The sequence below is a fragment of the Macrobrachium nipponense genome, chromosome 8 (genome assembly GCF_015104395.2).
Source record: "Macrobrachium nipponense isolate FS-2020 chromosome 8, ASM1510439v2, whole genome shotgun sequence".
Taxonomy (NCBI): Eukaryota; Metazoa; Arthropoda; class Malacostraca; order Decapoda; family Palaemonidae; genus Macrobrachium; species Macrobrachium nipponense.
This window is the reverse complement of record NC_087203.1, coordinates 14,161,852-14,177,799: the sequence shown is the minus strand read 5'-3', so window position 1 is coordinate 14,177,799 and position 15,948 is coordinate 14,161,852. Positions and strand designations below refer to the sequence as shown.

The following is a 15,948-nucleotide window of genomic DNA, read 5'->3' as shown; positions in this document are numbered from 1 at the left end:
CGGTGAAGTCAAATGAAAAGCATCTTTCATTATACGACCAAGTTCTCAATGACGTGACGTAGTTAGGTTTTGAAATAAAGTGGTATTTGTATCATTCATTGCTACAGTGATGATCTAAAGTCTCTCTGTGTGTCAGGTGCAAATCAGCACGGGCTTGGGCAACGTGACAGAAGCGCTGCAGTCCGAGAGAGCCGAGATCGGCTTCTACCTCTTCACAAATGGCTCCGTCATCAGGGGCAACCTAACGGAGCACTTTGCCTACACGAACAAACTCTTGGACGAACTAACGTGGCCCGTGTTCAGAACGGAGCACAAACTTTTCAACAACAAAATCTTGTTCCGGATTCGTCTGGATGACTTCCGTGACAAGATCACCAAATTTGACACACCCTCCGTCGAGGCCGGCATCGCCTTCTACAACAGAGCAAATTATATATTTCTCGATCAGGTAATTCTATTTCCCCAGCGTCATCGCACGCGCTCTTTAAGGCCATATATATATATATATATATATATATATATATATATATATATATATATATATATATATATATATATACATATATATATATATTTGTTGTTCAGAGAGGTCGTAGGTATGGTTTCAGTAGTTATCAGAATATATTTATATAAGTATACATATTGCACTGTGTAAGTATGTATAGATGAAATAAACGGAAAAGTTTCTTCTTAAACCATGTTAGTAAATATATCGCAATTCTGTCCTTAAATATATATCCAAGAAAATTGCTCATTATAATTATTACATACTAATATTCTACGGTATTCGGAAGTGAAAATATCAACTGTTCAAGCAATTTCAATTGTATTCTCCAAGGAGACTGGCGTAATTTACGCGTAGAATAAGTTTTGATGTGCGATCCGTAATGATCTCAGTTTTATGACACCTGATGTTGTTAAATATTAAACATGTTTAATTTTTGTCGTCCGCTAATACGTCTACTGTACCTACTACCTACTACTTTTTGTCAGCTAACGAGTGAAATCAACGAGAAGGACGCTGCTGGTGTGTGGCGACCCCTTCTGGCCTACAAGAACATGATTCGCGCCATTGAGCACTTGGGTATCTCGATGGTCTTTGGACTGCAGTACTTCGGTCGAGGTGCCCTCAACCAGAAGAGTTACAACGCCTTTGTGACCAATGATGCCCTGGGCTACGACTTCCTCAACACGAGTCAGAACTTCGAGTTTTGGATTACTGACAGGTAAGAGGAATGTTCCAGTTGCATTAGGAATCGCTCGCATCGATTACGATTATAGATTATCCGCCAGTATTAGCTTTCCATATGTTACTAATGTAATATAAACTGCGGAAGTCATAACACAAGTAGCGGAAGTCCAAACGAGAACTAACTCAAGTGAAGTATTTCATTTTTGACGTGGGCTGGTGTCACGACACTCCAGTTGAAAGTTTTTATCTAGTAGATGGCGTAATGCTTAAAATGCTTAATTTTTGTTATGAAGACGTGTTTTTCGGTGAAGTTGACAACTGTTCTTCCCCACGAAATTAATTATATCCTTCTTACCAATTACCTGAGTGAAATTGATGAAAATAAGAAGGTATTCTGAATACATTTCCCATTTCGGTACTGAAAAGGTACAAGCGACTTCAGGAGTCCTACGCCTGGTACGCCAACATCACAAGAAGGCGACTGGAAGTCCTCGGCCGTGCAAAGATTTCTCCCGATTTCGACAAGGCCACCGAATACTTTTATGCAATGCTTGGATACTTGGATGCCTTGCAAAAGATCCAGTATGAAATTCGGTAAGTTGGAATGATTTATGGATTGCTTTTGTAAGCAATAAGGACAGTAAAATCCTGTGTAAAAGAGAATCAAGTTTATTTTCAGTAAAAAAAAAATCTTATATTAGTCATCATAGAATACTTTAAGTCTAATAAATATTTATACCTGTTATCAAAAACCTATATTAAATATTGTTCTGCTTTTTTTAACTACAATGACTAAGATAGCCATGTCATAGATATCTATTCATTACATTATTATTTTCTGCTCATTCATTCATGTTTTCACCTTTCATTAGTTTCAAAGTAGATAAATATCGACTGTTTATATAGAAGCATGATTTAAATGTACTTTTTACGTGTTATTTTAGTGACCATTCAACAAGTGCACAGTCTCTTTGTAATATCTAATGTAGAATAGGTGTAGAATCATCCAATACTACACTGTAATGCAAATGTTGGTTTCAGTAAAGATGCTTAAGTGAATAATAGGCTTTTTCTAGTAGATAAAAGGCATTTTTCTTAAAATACCGGCAACTTCTGTCTAATTTTTCACTTGTGTCAGTTTTGTGTAAATTTCAGTGAGTAAAGGTGTTAAACCACAATGTCTGCTAAATAAAAGCATGAATGTAGTTCTTTGATTTAGATGAGCATTTTTTTTATTTTCATTGTACCCAATGTACCTCATATATTGTTGTGTAGACTACCGAATACTAAATTGCCATTTCACTTAACTGAAATGGCAGTTTCGTATTGGTACAGCTCGGTACTGCATTCCATTTGCCTGTAACTTGCTATCTTATGATTATTCTCCTTTCTATCCTTGGCAAATTTAATGTTTTACAACTTTTGTTTTCTATGATCTCTGTTTCACAGACACACTCAAAATAATCTATCTTAACTACCAAACATCTCATATTAGGATTTCTATGCTGGGGGCGATCCTTGTAAGCCAATGTGCATATGATAATATGGCCACTCTTATTCTCTTTGCTGAATAATACAGCTCTGAAATTGAATTTTACACTATATAATAGCCTTACAGGATTAACTTGCTTACCATCTTATGAAGCAAAATACTAAGCAATCTGAAAAAGAGGCGTTGAGCCAAATTTCCTACCGATGTCAAGAATTTGCATCCCAATCTCAGAATTACCTCCGAATCATAGCTCCAGTAAGGAGAAGTGTCTTGGATGATAAATTGCCTCCAGGGAAATTTTACAATACTAACTCCAACCTGAACCAGATTTTCCAAACAGAAAATACAAATAATCAAATGAACATGTAAATTCGATACGATGCCATATAATTGCAAATAACTCAAGGAATTGGAAATTTCCAGAGACTGCAAAACATCTTACAATTAAGGCTACACAAATAAGAATAGTTACATGAATCTGACCGCAACACATTATAAGCTTGGTCTCATAGCTACGTTACAGAGATTTATTCCAGTTCTGCTGAACTACACTGAACCTTACAACCAATTCATGTTTGTACATCTGTTGATTAACACGACTGCTGAGGCTGAAAGTAGAACCTCACAGGAAAACCACAGACAGGTGTCGTTACCTCCGTCACACTGAGCTTATGACCCGCTTCCAACCACCTGCAACCTCCAAAACCAGCAACCAGTGGGGGACCATCAATTTTTTTTTCTTTCTTTTTTTTGTCTTTGGTTGACAGCCAGTTGTACTGCCAACGGCCAACCAGTTGGCAAACTATGACCAACTGGTGGCCGCTTAGTCAGCTACCATTGTATGACTAGTCTGCCAGTATTCTGTGGTTGGTTTGCATGGTTAGAGACACCAGACGACTAAGCACTCACCGGTTAAATACTAGGTGCCCGTCAATCACATTATTTTGGTGACCAGCACTGATTTAACCAGCTGTCAAAGACCACCAATTGTTGGTGGTCTTTGACAGTCGTTGATGGTCTCCACCAGTCGGCAAGTTGTGGCCCATGGCACCATGAGGTCAGCAATCGCAGCCGACCTGTTTCAACCACTCGACCATCAGTCACAAAGTGACTGGCCACAGGTGGCTGACTAGTAGGTGACCGCTTGCCAACTGTTAACAGACCAATTGCCAGCTGATGGTAGACCACTTCCAAACCACCAGCAACCTCCTTATGACCAACTGGTCGCCAATAGCAATTCGAAGTAGCATCCAATTCCTCATTGCGACCAAATCAGTATGTAAGGAGGTCCGGAACTTTTAACAACTTGTCGTACGATCAGCAGAATCTTCCAGCCACCCTTTCCGACCTATGGTCGCGATGGTCAGGAGCTGGTCGTAATCCCAGTGTGACTGGGGCTTTAGTTAACTAACTGAGGTGGAGTACAGCCCTTGAACAACAAAGATTTACTATTTATTGCTCGTCACAACATTTCTTTCAGACTAACTTGAAGCAGACCCACACAGCTCAATATTGCACTGAATTTTACAATTAAACTTTACACGAATCCAACATGGCAAACTGAACCTCACAATCCACATGACTTTACCTCCAGTCACGTCATCGAGCGAACACTCTTCAACGAGATGAACGCTTCGAACAGTCACGTGGTTATCGGCATAGCCTTGCTGTGTGTGGTTCTCATCATTTCTCCCGTTATTATTCTGCTCGTCCGGATGATGACACGGACGTTACAGGTATGATCAGAACGTCTTTCTTTATCAGTGTATTCTCCTTGTAGTATTAACTGTAAGGATCTGCTCGCACATTATCTGTAAGGATCCTTTCTTCACCTTGAGAGAAAGTATGCACAAATCTCATCAATAATCTATCACTCAGAAAGCTTTGGTTTTGTTATCGGTTTCTAGTATATTGACGATAGGCATGCTTTGATATATAAGTAGACAGATATATGCATGTATGCTTCTTTACACAGTATATAATTCAGTAAACATACATAATCCTATATAAATACAGTACATGAATGTGAATCCACAGATATGTAGTGCATGTAATGTAAGCATTTATAAGAGTAGGAGTTATTTGTACTTTCATTTACTTACGGTTATCTGTATGAAATGGGTACCATATTACAATATAAGATATTTTATCCTGGACATTCAACGAGCCGCCAGGAGCATCAGCTAAAGAAAGGGTATAAAATGACTCTTGAATTTTCAGGCAATGCAGAAGACGGTTGATCTGGAAGCTGGTTTGGGCCTAAAAATGAGCCGGTCTAAACAATATTTGCTTTGCATACATTAATGACGATTTATCTGCTCGTCTTCGGCGTCATATTTAGCTTAGTGCTTAGATGGAGTTTTATTCGCTATACTCTTAGTGGCTGGTGAAAGGAATAGACTTTACATGATCATCGTGCCTCATTTTTAAAAAAATGAGTTAAATTTTGAAAAGCCATTTGCTTAGCTTTAAAACAGACCAAAATCCTATGAAATAATCAGATATAAACTTGTAAAGCACTCCTCTAGTCAGAGGAATAAAGTGACTCTTATAAAAATAAGGATAATTTCTGCCTGTCAAAATCTTTCATAACCCAAAGAAAAATAAAGATAAATTAAGTAGTGAATTTGGGAAAGGTCTTTGCAGATTTGGGATATTCTTGGATCTTGGATAAAAATAATATATCGCAATGAAGGTTTAAAGACGGTGATTCCAGATGGCTCTCTTGAACCTGCCTGAACATTTCCTTCCTACTTACAGTTACTTTGTTTCATTTGTCTGGAAGGTCATAGCTGGAATGCTAACGTAAATCAAAGCCAGATGTAACTAGGGATATCGGTAGATAAAATGTGTTAGTTGACATTCCTAACAGTCAGTCTAATGAAAACTGTGAGGAGATCGCGTTTTCACGACCATTTCGGGACGTTATAACTCGGATACAAGAGGAAACTTATTCCAGAAAGTGACAACTCTGTTTCCCTTGGATATCATCGGTATGGTAAAATATGAGATGGAAAAAAATACAAATGCTTAGAAACGATGGAAAAAAGACAAATTCTTAGAAACTATGGAAAAAAAAAGACAAATTCTTAGACAACGATGGCAGACAGAAGACAGCCTCTTTATGTGTACAATCTTATTTATTTATTTAGATAAACGGTCCTGTTGGCGATTGTCTATCACATACACAAATTCGTGTGCCAATGTATATATTAAGATGAATCTTCCTCACTGAGTTCAGTATCGTATAAAACATAGTCTGTTATTGGTCCGAAAAAGCCAAATTGATAGTTTTCTAAACATAATAATATAATTTTTGATAAATGTGTTCACAAAAATAGTTAAAATGCTAAAATATATATATATAAACATGAGTGAATAGGTTACTTTTATAATGAAAATATCAAAGAACTGGTTTTCGGTTTTCGTCATTTGGCTTTTTATGGACGATTTAAGAAACAATTATTGCACATTTGCATATACTGTCATGATATTTTGTGCCAATATCTGTCTATCTGTAGGTGGGGACAAAACGATAGATATTCCAGTTGGTTCTGTGGTTGAGTGCGTGGCTAAGCAAAATGCTTCTTTGCCCAGGGCTATCAGAGATTGAAATGGCAAGTTTTCTTTTTTCTTTATGCAGTCAGTCATGTCGACCTTCAGCAGCCACTAAATCAGTGTACTTGCCTAAATCTTTGCATGTGATATTGTTTGTTTCCTTATCTTCTATTTTCTTTTGGAACAAAACATATTGTTGGGGCAAGTGAGTCTCTTATTCTTTTATTGTTCAACATAATTATTTTTTGCATTATTACATTTTTATTGTGACTTTAGAAGTGTTTGGTTGTTTGTGGCTAGTTTTAGCCACACATTTAGAACATATATTTCAGTAATTTTATGCTCTTTGATATTTTATCTTTGGTGTTAGTTTAGTGGTGACACAATCACTCAGCTGTGGCGTCACAAGCCTGGCTGATACAAACACATAAGAGATTAGACTGACATGGCAACGAAACGAGCAGTTTACCTCTCTGCCTTTCAAGGTCTTGGAACATCAACCAGTGACTAATCATCCCTTCCTACAGGCATTTTCAGACACACTCATCCACAAGACTCACGAGCTGGCCTACGAACAGAAGCGGTCAGACACGCTTCTCTACCAGATGCTCCCGCCCTCTGTCGCCCAACAGCTCAAGCAGCACCGGCAAGTCTCCGCCGAAACTTACGAGTCCGTTACGATATACTTTTCAGATATCGTTGGCTTCACAGAGCTCTCTTCGGAAAGCACGCCCATGCAGGTCAGGGGGTTGCAGGAGGGTGACAAACACAAGCACACACACATGCATATGATACTTGTCCTGCACACAGTTGGTATGGAAAGATGACTTGAGTATAGGCTTTGAGGCAAATTGGGAAAGTGGTCATTATTCATACCCAGTGTCTCATTTTTCTCAGGGGGTACTACTTCTGCATACATACATCACGTGTTCTGACGATTTCAGACAATACAGTAATATAAAACACTTGTTAAATATAGTTTTTATTTTATATGTTAAGCATAATTCTAATGCGTTCAGTAAATACCACATGCATACCAGAGGTTGCATCATTTTTTTTTCACGCAACATCCTCTCACAAGTCCTATTTCTGTTACAGTTAAGGTCAAACACAGCTCCAAGCAATTTTTGCTGTTAAAAACTGCAGGTGTACTACTACGTGCGTTACCCTTTCAAGCGAAGGACACTGGTATCGTCTCCATTCAAATATCTGTTGAGGTTTGATTACTAATATTCAGCGGGAGCCCAAAAGTTACTCTGAGCTAAGAATTTATGGCAAAAGTGGATTAAGTTTTTCCTAATACGTGTTAGTAAGATCTGACATCCTGCTCCAAATCACGTCAACCGCCGCTAGGTGCCCCCTATTTAAAAAGAGAAAAAAAACTATTTAAGCGTACACGGAGCTATGGAAAGCAAAATCCAATTTTCTGACCCTGAAACTCTCTCCAAAAACTTCTGGCTCTAAATTCGGCTCAGACATGTGCCCAACCTTAAATGTCAACTCTCCATATTCTAAAAATCTAAATCGTCTTCAGAGCTTGGCTTCAAGGAATTTAGCAATATTTTGTTTAGTGTGCATTTTGTTCCTATTCAGTCAAAACCCGATCTCATTCGTTCATTCATGCTTAGCACTGGTTTGATATTTGGTTGTGTCCGTGACCACAATCAAACGAAGTGTTTCCAGTGGTCGAACAATTAATGAGGATCTTGTTAACAACCATTACTAACTGCAAAAGAAAACTTGACTGATAGTCGCCTCCATTTCATTAAATTTAGATGGTTAATATTTGTCCAAGGGAAGATGATCTTCAACACCCTGGAGCTGTGTTTGACACTGACGCTTTTATCTCAGTACTTCAAAAGTAAGAATTACAGTGGTTGAATTGTGAAGAGGGAATAAGGTGTGACTCAAAGGAGGGAGTTTTTTTTCCTTCTTCTTCTTCTTCTTCTTCTTTTTATGCCTCCCAAAAGTTAGTGGGAGAAGTTTAGCGTTCGTCTTCATTCATTATAAAATGCATATTAAATTGCCATGCACTAATAAAGCTAACTGTATGAATTGAATCATGTTAGTAGGAGAAAGGCTGTTTCCAGCTTTTTAATTGTAATAGACATTAACTTTTTAGGAAAGTCATTGATACATTTTTATAGGAGAGTGGATGAAAAAAGTAATTAGTATGACAGCACTGTAAGAGGAAAGAAATATAGCGCTGGCGCTGTTATGGATTCCGGCGTCGAATTTGCCCAACACTACTGAAAGTAGATAGATAACAGAGATATATGCGAAATAATAGATTTGGACTAGTGCATATATATATATTACAAATAATAGATTGCGCCTATATAGTATTTTATATATAATATATAATATAATATATATATGATATATAGATTTATATACAGTATAGTATATAGATATATATATATATATATATATAGATAATATATTATATTATATATAACAGATATATCTATATATATTACCAAATAATTTTAAAAAAGATTGCCAAATAATAGATTTGGACTTGATATATATATATATATATATATATATATATATATATATATATATATATATATATATATATTATATATATATATATATATATATATATATATATATATATATATATATATATATATATATATATATATATATATATATATATTACCAAATAATAGATTTGGCCAATATATATATATATATATATATATATATATATATATATATATATATATAATATGAATGAATGAAATATGCATGTATTATATGTAGAGTATATGGCCACGAGGAAAGTGAAATAACGGAGAGCAAAATCTTTTGCCTTTATGGCATTTATAAGCAAACTGTGTTGTTTCACTTACTTCTTGACCTTATATATGTTTAGGTTATATACCGATCTGAATTCCGTGACAGAAATATGTATATATAAATATATATATATTATATATATATATATATATATATATAAGTATAAATATGTATAAATGCGTGTGTATGCATGTATGTACATATATATATATATATATATATATATATACAAGCCCCTCTTAGGGAAGGTGGCCTAATATCACAAAAACATATGAATAGCGTGTGCATGTGGAATTTTCCTCAAAAAAGTTAATAATTAATTTTAGCAGTTCAGTAATTATTTGCAGGTAAATGTGATAGCACTTTCCTACATTATCTTACTGTATCATAATAACTGGAAGTGGAAAAGATAAGATGATGTGCCTAGAAAGACGCAATCCTCTTTCCTTGTTCATTACCGAATAAATCTCAAAACCAGAGAGGCTTCACCGCAGGTCATTTCCCTCCTGAACGCCCTCTACAAGATGTTCGACTCCCGCATCGAGCTCTACGACGTCTACAAGATAGAGACCATTGGTGAAGTGTACATGGTGGCCAGTGGAGTCCCGCAAAGGATAGGTAAGATAAGATAAGGGAAGCTCTCTCTCTCTCTTAGATCAAATCTTCTCAGTTTTTCAAGGCTTTCAGTCGAAGGTTTGCCCATCATCTGAAAATACTATAGATATTATTGCTCCAATCCCTGTTTTTTTTTACTAAATATGTATATAGTATATAAAGATGAAGAAGTACTTGCGCTCGTCTTTACATGTTAAAATGAATATTTTATATTATATATATATAATATATATATATATATATATATATATATATATATATATATATATATATATGTTATATCACATTACCGTGATTCATATACATGTATCGAGCTACAAATGTCCTTTAATATCTAATTCGCTCTACCTAGGCGATAATAGAATTGCCGGCCGACGGGCACGAACCATCGACATCTTCAATTCCAGGACTGGCAGTGAAGCCTTAGCCCACCCCTGCCAGTCCTGGAATTGAAGATGTCGATGGTTCGTGCCCGTCGGTCGGCAATTCCATTATCGCCTAAAAAATTTCCCTTCGGTTAAACATATATGAAAATATATTCCATCCGAGTAGAGTGAATTAGATATAAAGGACATTGTAGCTCGATATATTATATATATATATATATATATATATATATATATATATATATATATATATAATATATATATATATTCATTTTTGTTTATGTGTACGTTTAGAGCGAATTAGATATTAAAGGACATTTGTAGCTCGATATATATATATATATTCATTTATGTTTATGTGTACGTTTAAGCAGGATACAGACGGGAATAAGAAGCACTTACCAGGAAAACGATACCTGAAAATAATGGTGTCGAACATATCGGTATAAACAGGTGTTAGGAAACTGTAGTGTTATTCATTATCGTGAATAGGCCGAGCAGCTTATCTTGAAATGTTTTCGATTGTAGGAAATGTAACACTTGTCGGAAGGTCTTTGAACTCAAATATGAGGCTGTTCTTGTCTTGTCTACTGTTGTTTTCCTTTTTCTTGATATCACTCTTAGAAAGCGTCGCCTTTTATCCACTCTAAACCGTTTCTCAAAGTCGGAATATTCCTCAATGGCGTCATTATGTTTTACCTTAACGTTGTCAAAAAATAGTTTTGTAGCAACTCAGCTTTACTCTTCACGCTCTTGAATCTCTTTTCGAAAAAGAGTGTATCTCGTCAGTTGTTTTCTTCTTCAGTTATTTGCTAATTCGTCATTTCTCTTGGGCCAGGCAAAGAACACGCGGCGGAAATCGCCTCGATGGCGCTGGACCTGCTCCACGGGACGGAAAACTTCATCATCCCTCACATGCCCGGAGAGAAGATACAGATCCGGATGGGCGTCCACTCTGGCCCGGTGGTGGCCGGGGTAGTGGGCACAAAGATGCCCAGGTACTGCCTCTTCGGAGATTCCGTCAACACTGCCTCTAGGATGGAATCCACGGGCCTACGTAAGTACAGTAGATGGAATATCTCCTCCTTCTACACTAGTTCGACTTCTGTACCATTCCATTTTGCTCTCTTCGTCACTGCCGTCAACGCCATCTTCATTACAAAGTCTCCTGAACCACAGCCCCATGACTTGCAATTTCACTGATAGATCACCTCCTGGTGATCATCTCTGGCAATGTTATGGTTCGTAAAGCTCTCATTTTGAGACATCTTTTCATCTTTCGTGTTCAAGTTTTTTAAACTTATTCAAAACCAAGGCCTTATCTTTTGGATGTTTGCAGCTTACTGAAGTAACTTATTCTTCGTCGACTGGGAAGGCCAAATAAATTACGAAGTCATGAATAGGCGTTTGATGCTTTTCCACGTGTGCTCATTCCTTTTTATCTATTTCCAAATGACAGTGTATTGTTATTGATGTAAATCAGCTGGCAGGAAGCCCTCTTGATGATTTTGAATATCTGATTTGTGCTCAGCTGCTGTCCTAATTTATTACAGCTTTCAAGGTCCACATTTCCTCGGATACAAAGTTAGAACTTGACCGTGTTGGAGGCTTTATTGTCAAGTTGCGAGGAGAGTTAGAGATCAAGGTAAGCAAGAAAATGCCCCTAGATGATTGTGTAGCAAAACTCAGCATCCTCAGCATCATTAGATGTTATATTATTTCACTTAATTTCATTCCCTAACTAAATCCTTTCTTTTAGAATCAATATTTGTTGCCAGAGAACAATCGAGATTTAAATCTTTGAACTGGTTTTATTCCTGACAATCATTTTTATCCCTTAAAAGCTGCTTACATTTGCGTCTCCGTCGCTATAGTAGATGAAATGACTTTAAGACTGGCAGTGTTTGAAAACTGCCTTGGTCCTAACAACTGTCAAGTTTCCCCAGTCTCATGTTTATAAAGTCCCGGCCAACCCACATGATTATGCTAAGGTGGGCTGAAACTCAGTACTTCTGTGAAATTTTAAATTTAATTGCAAACAACTTTTACTGAAATTCTATATAATCAAAGTTACAATCTAACTAACTCAGGTATCTAGGTTAGGAAGTAACTAACTCAGATGTCTACATTAGGAAGTTAAGCAGCTTCTCTCCACTAGAAATTCGTGGTTTAATTAAGCAATAATTGTCAAAATATGAGAGCTGTGTAAAACGGTCAGTTTCATAGTAAGACCGATATATAACTACATCAGATAAATGACATTAAAATTAATCTTGAATAAAACTGCAGAGTATTTAGGACAGTATTTTACTAGGTTCGAAGCAATACATTTGGTTTAACATTATCAGATGTTTCTAGTGAAATAATCCTAATTAGACAAAGAATCCAAATATCCGAAATATTTATTTCATTTGTTGTAGAGTTGCTAAACTTCCTGCATTCATTCTAACAAGTGAATAACATTTTTGCCCTACTTGGTTTCTTCCGAATGTTACTGTACGTCGAATATGATCATGATTTATTCCTTTTGCATCCACCGCCCTTCTGTCACTGCCAGGAGATGCGATAAGACGCCTTCATCGAGCAAAAGCGTTGTCTTGTTTGTTTTTAAGAACCCACGGAATAAAGGTGAACGATGAACTTATTTTTCGGGATTCAGAATTCCGTTAGTTTCTTCGAAATTTCAAGCAGGAATATGCCACTGTTAGACTCTAGGTGAATGCTAACGTATAGGAATTCTTTAATCAGTGTAAAACTAAAAACGTTTATCTTTACTGGAAAAATGCTGAGGTCGTTGGCTGCTACTTTGTTTTTCTCTGAAACCAACCATCAAATTTAAGGGAATTCGTTTCCTTCCTTGAGGAGCTAAAAATCAAACCTGGCGAGATAGAAGAAGAACAACAGTATCGTTTATTGGTCCCACACTAGCAAATTCATTATTAGTTTATTATGTATTATTCAAGATGTCAAGTATTTTAAATACCACCCGGAAGAGTGTGCTGGTTAAATTTTGATATACTGTCAAACCTCAAGACTGAGCTACAAGCTGGTGCTGCTTTTATAAAAGAGAAAGTCCTTTTCCGTGTATTATCAATGGCTGTATCGGGCACGTAATCCATTAGTATAATGGCCTTATGGTAGGAATAGCCCAAAGAAATTGTATAAATATTTGAGTAAAAGGTTTGTTGCTTCAGGGAAAAGGCCTCATGGAGACCTACTGGCTGATAGGGAAACACGGCGTTCTCGGCGACCGGCAGCACCTTCAGGAGAAGCCTGAAGAAATGGATGTCATGTCTGTTAATCCTCATAGTGAAAAGGTAAGAGAGAGAGAGAGCTGTTGTTTGAAAGTCAAGTATACAACTCTAGAGTAGACATATCCTCGAATAGCCCATGTATGTCTCGTTTATCCAGAACCTTTTATTTTTTTGTTAACGTGGCATTATCTTTCAGTACCTTAAACGAAACCTAAAGTAGAACAGCCTGAATAGAAATCCCTCCAGCAAATTCCCAAAGTGCCTAATCTCTTTCTGCAACTTGAGTTGATCTCAGAGTTCTTGGTTAACCGTAATTGGATGCTGTGCTGTCAGATTAGAACTTCACATGAAATACCTTGACGGAGCGCTAGTTCCACACCAGATCTGATCTGTGAAGTAAGTGCGCGACTGCTGAAATGATTTTTAAGTCAAGGTTTTGGTTTTTCATTTGCTCCAAATTCGACCGATAGATAATTGTGTGAACTCCATTTAATTAGATAGGGTTTATTAGAAAATTACTGCTTCCTTGAGTTAGTGGTAGAGAAGCTATTTACGACGAATCTTTTGTCATAATTTTAAATTCGCACAGTGTAAAGAGTAGAAGGAGATTCATTTAACATTTCATTCCTTTACTCGAGGTCAACATAGATCTATTGTAGCCCTGCAATTTATGACGCAAGAATGTGTTGGCATGCAAGACTTGTCGTTTTTACTTTGGAACCTGAGTTCCAATAATATACAGCGAAACTTTTTTTTTTTTTTTTTGAAGAGAGATGGTTATCGTTGTTCTCCTTGTGGAAAAGAGCATCATGAATTTATATGTGCTTCTGGTAACCAGGAACTTCACTGCTTTTCTTAGCAGTCAAATTCAGCTGTATTTTGTTTGGGGTAAAAAGAGAAAGACTCAATTCACTACTTTTATTATATAATATTTCCTTGTATCAGGTCGTAAGCATCTACAAAACTGTATTCCACCGAGTTTTGCGCATTTATTTTCAAGATATAAAAGTACTTTGAGACTATAAAATGTATGAGATAAAAACAATGAGGGCAACTTTTCTCGTTTTATCCAAAGCGAAATACAAGATAATTTGATTGCTAAGAAAAGCAGAGAACTTAATGGTTACCGGAAGAGAATATATTCAAGACCGTGGACATACCATGAAAGTTCATTTTCTAGCTGAGTATTGACCTGACTGAAGTAACGTCAACAGTTGCATCCTAAAGTAGCTGGCTTAAGTCTTTATATAAAAAAAGGCTTTGTTTTAGAGTTAACTCAGGCTCCAAAACGCAGACATGGCTTGTATACCAAGACATTTTTCTCATAAACTGCAGTGTGTTATTAAACTTATACTTAACTAATCTCTTGCAAATTATGAATGTATTCTTCAGTGAAATTTAAGGATGAAATATCAGTGCTTTTCCCTTGTACTTTTGTCATATACATAACGCTCCCAAAAAAATAAATCAATGATATCCTCCCTCTTGACTTAGTAGCAGTCGTCCAGTTTCTCCTTTTTTACCGGTTTTCATTCTTCTTGTATAGTATTTTAAATGCAAAAGCACTACAATATATTAACATTGATTAATACCGTATTACAGCATAAGCAATAACCTACTTTCATAAACAGACCGAAAACCTGTTTCCCTGCAGGCTCGTCTAGCACAGCAGAGCGCCTTCAGCTTCAGTGGTCCATCGAATCTATTTGCCAAGCTCAAGTCACTTCTATAGAAGCTCGGATCCTCTACCTCTCAGCTTCTATACAAGGCCAGCTCTTTTATGCCTCAACTTCTACGTATATAATAGACCGGACCTTTACCTCTCAACTTCTACACGAGGTCTTACCCTTTACCTCTGAACTTCTATAGAAAACCCGAATCCTTTATTCTCAACCTTTTCAGTACTGATACTGAAGACAAGGACAAGTGTGGCGCCTCTCCTGCGGCTCATAACTGATCAGCATTGCCATGACTTTTGTTTCACGAGAGAAAATGCAAAACAAGGTTGGTTTAGGAGGAACAGTCATTATAATTATGTCACGTAAAGATGAAAGGAATGCAACGATTAGGCCTAGATTAGCATGAGGAAAAACAAGACTGAAAATACCCCAGATGAATCATGAACTGTAATGATAGTGAATCTTTCTTACAATAAGTAAAGCACATGAATATCTCCTGAATAATATATTGTATTTATAGGAAGAGAAGGTTTATTGTGATCAATAGCTATGTACAGTAGTCCTACCCTTTTCTAGAAATAATAAAGTTGTGTAGTGTCAGGCACTAGCCCCTAATGAATTTTTTATTCATACCATTTCTTATGCTAGGTCTTGCTGGCTGGCGTTGTTTATAGATAATCCTAACTCGTTCATACAGTATGTGTAATATGCACATTTATGCCCTGACAGATTAAATACGTGGTGTAGCATCACAATAATCACAGCATCCTGCAGAAACTGAAACGATATTATATCGGGGAAGATAATGCTGCCAAGTAAGATAAAACTACAACAAAATAATGTTTTTACCATGGACTCAAGGCGATATTATTATGTGAAACAGCATTAGGTCACACTTAATCAATTATGAATACATACTTGTTTGAACTGACTTGCTGCATCGATTATTCCTATTGTAAATGCT

The 15,948-nt window shown here is 36.5% G+C and overlaps 1 protein-coding gene across 1 annotated transcript in view; it reads left to right on the top strand.

Moving 5' to 3' along the window:
- The window catches only part of LOC135222619 (uncharacterized), a 22,686-nt gene extending 7,095 nt beyond the window's left edge, over positions 1-15,591 (top strand). Inside the window, exons 3-12 of the mRNA XM_064260727.1 lie at positions 137-448; positions 994-1,226; positions 1,619-1,786; positions 4,279-4,420; positions 6,770-6,982; positions 9,545-9,668; positions 10,890-11,108; positions 11,605-11,696; positions 13,246-13,368; positions 14,960-15,591. Coding sequence (XP_064116797.1) covers positions 137-448; positions 994-1,226; positions 1,619-1,786; positions 4,279-4,420; positions 6,770-6,982; positions 9,545-9,668; positions 10,890-11,108; positions 11,605-11,696; positions 13,246-13,368; positions 14,960-15,037 — 1,704 coding nt within the window. The 3' untranslated portion in view covers positions 15,038-15,591. The remainder of the gene's footprint in view (positions 1-136; positions 449-993; positions 1,227-1,618; positions 1,787-4,278; positions 4,421-6,769; positions 6,983-9,544; positions 9,669-10,889; positions 11,109-11,604; positions 11,697-13,245; positions 13,369-14,959) is intronic.
- Positions 15,592-15,948: the final 357 nt, after the last annotated feature.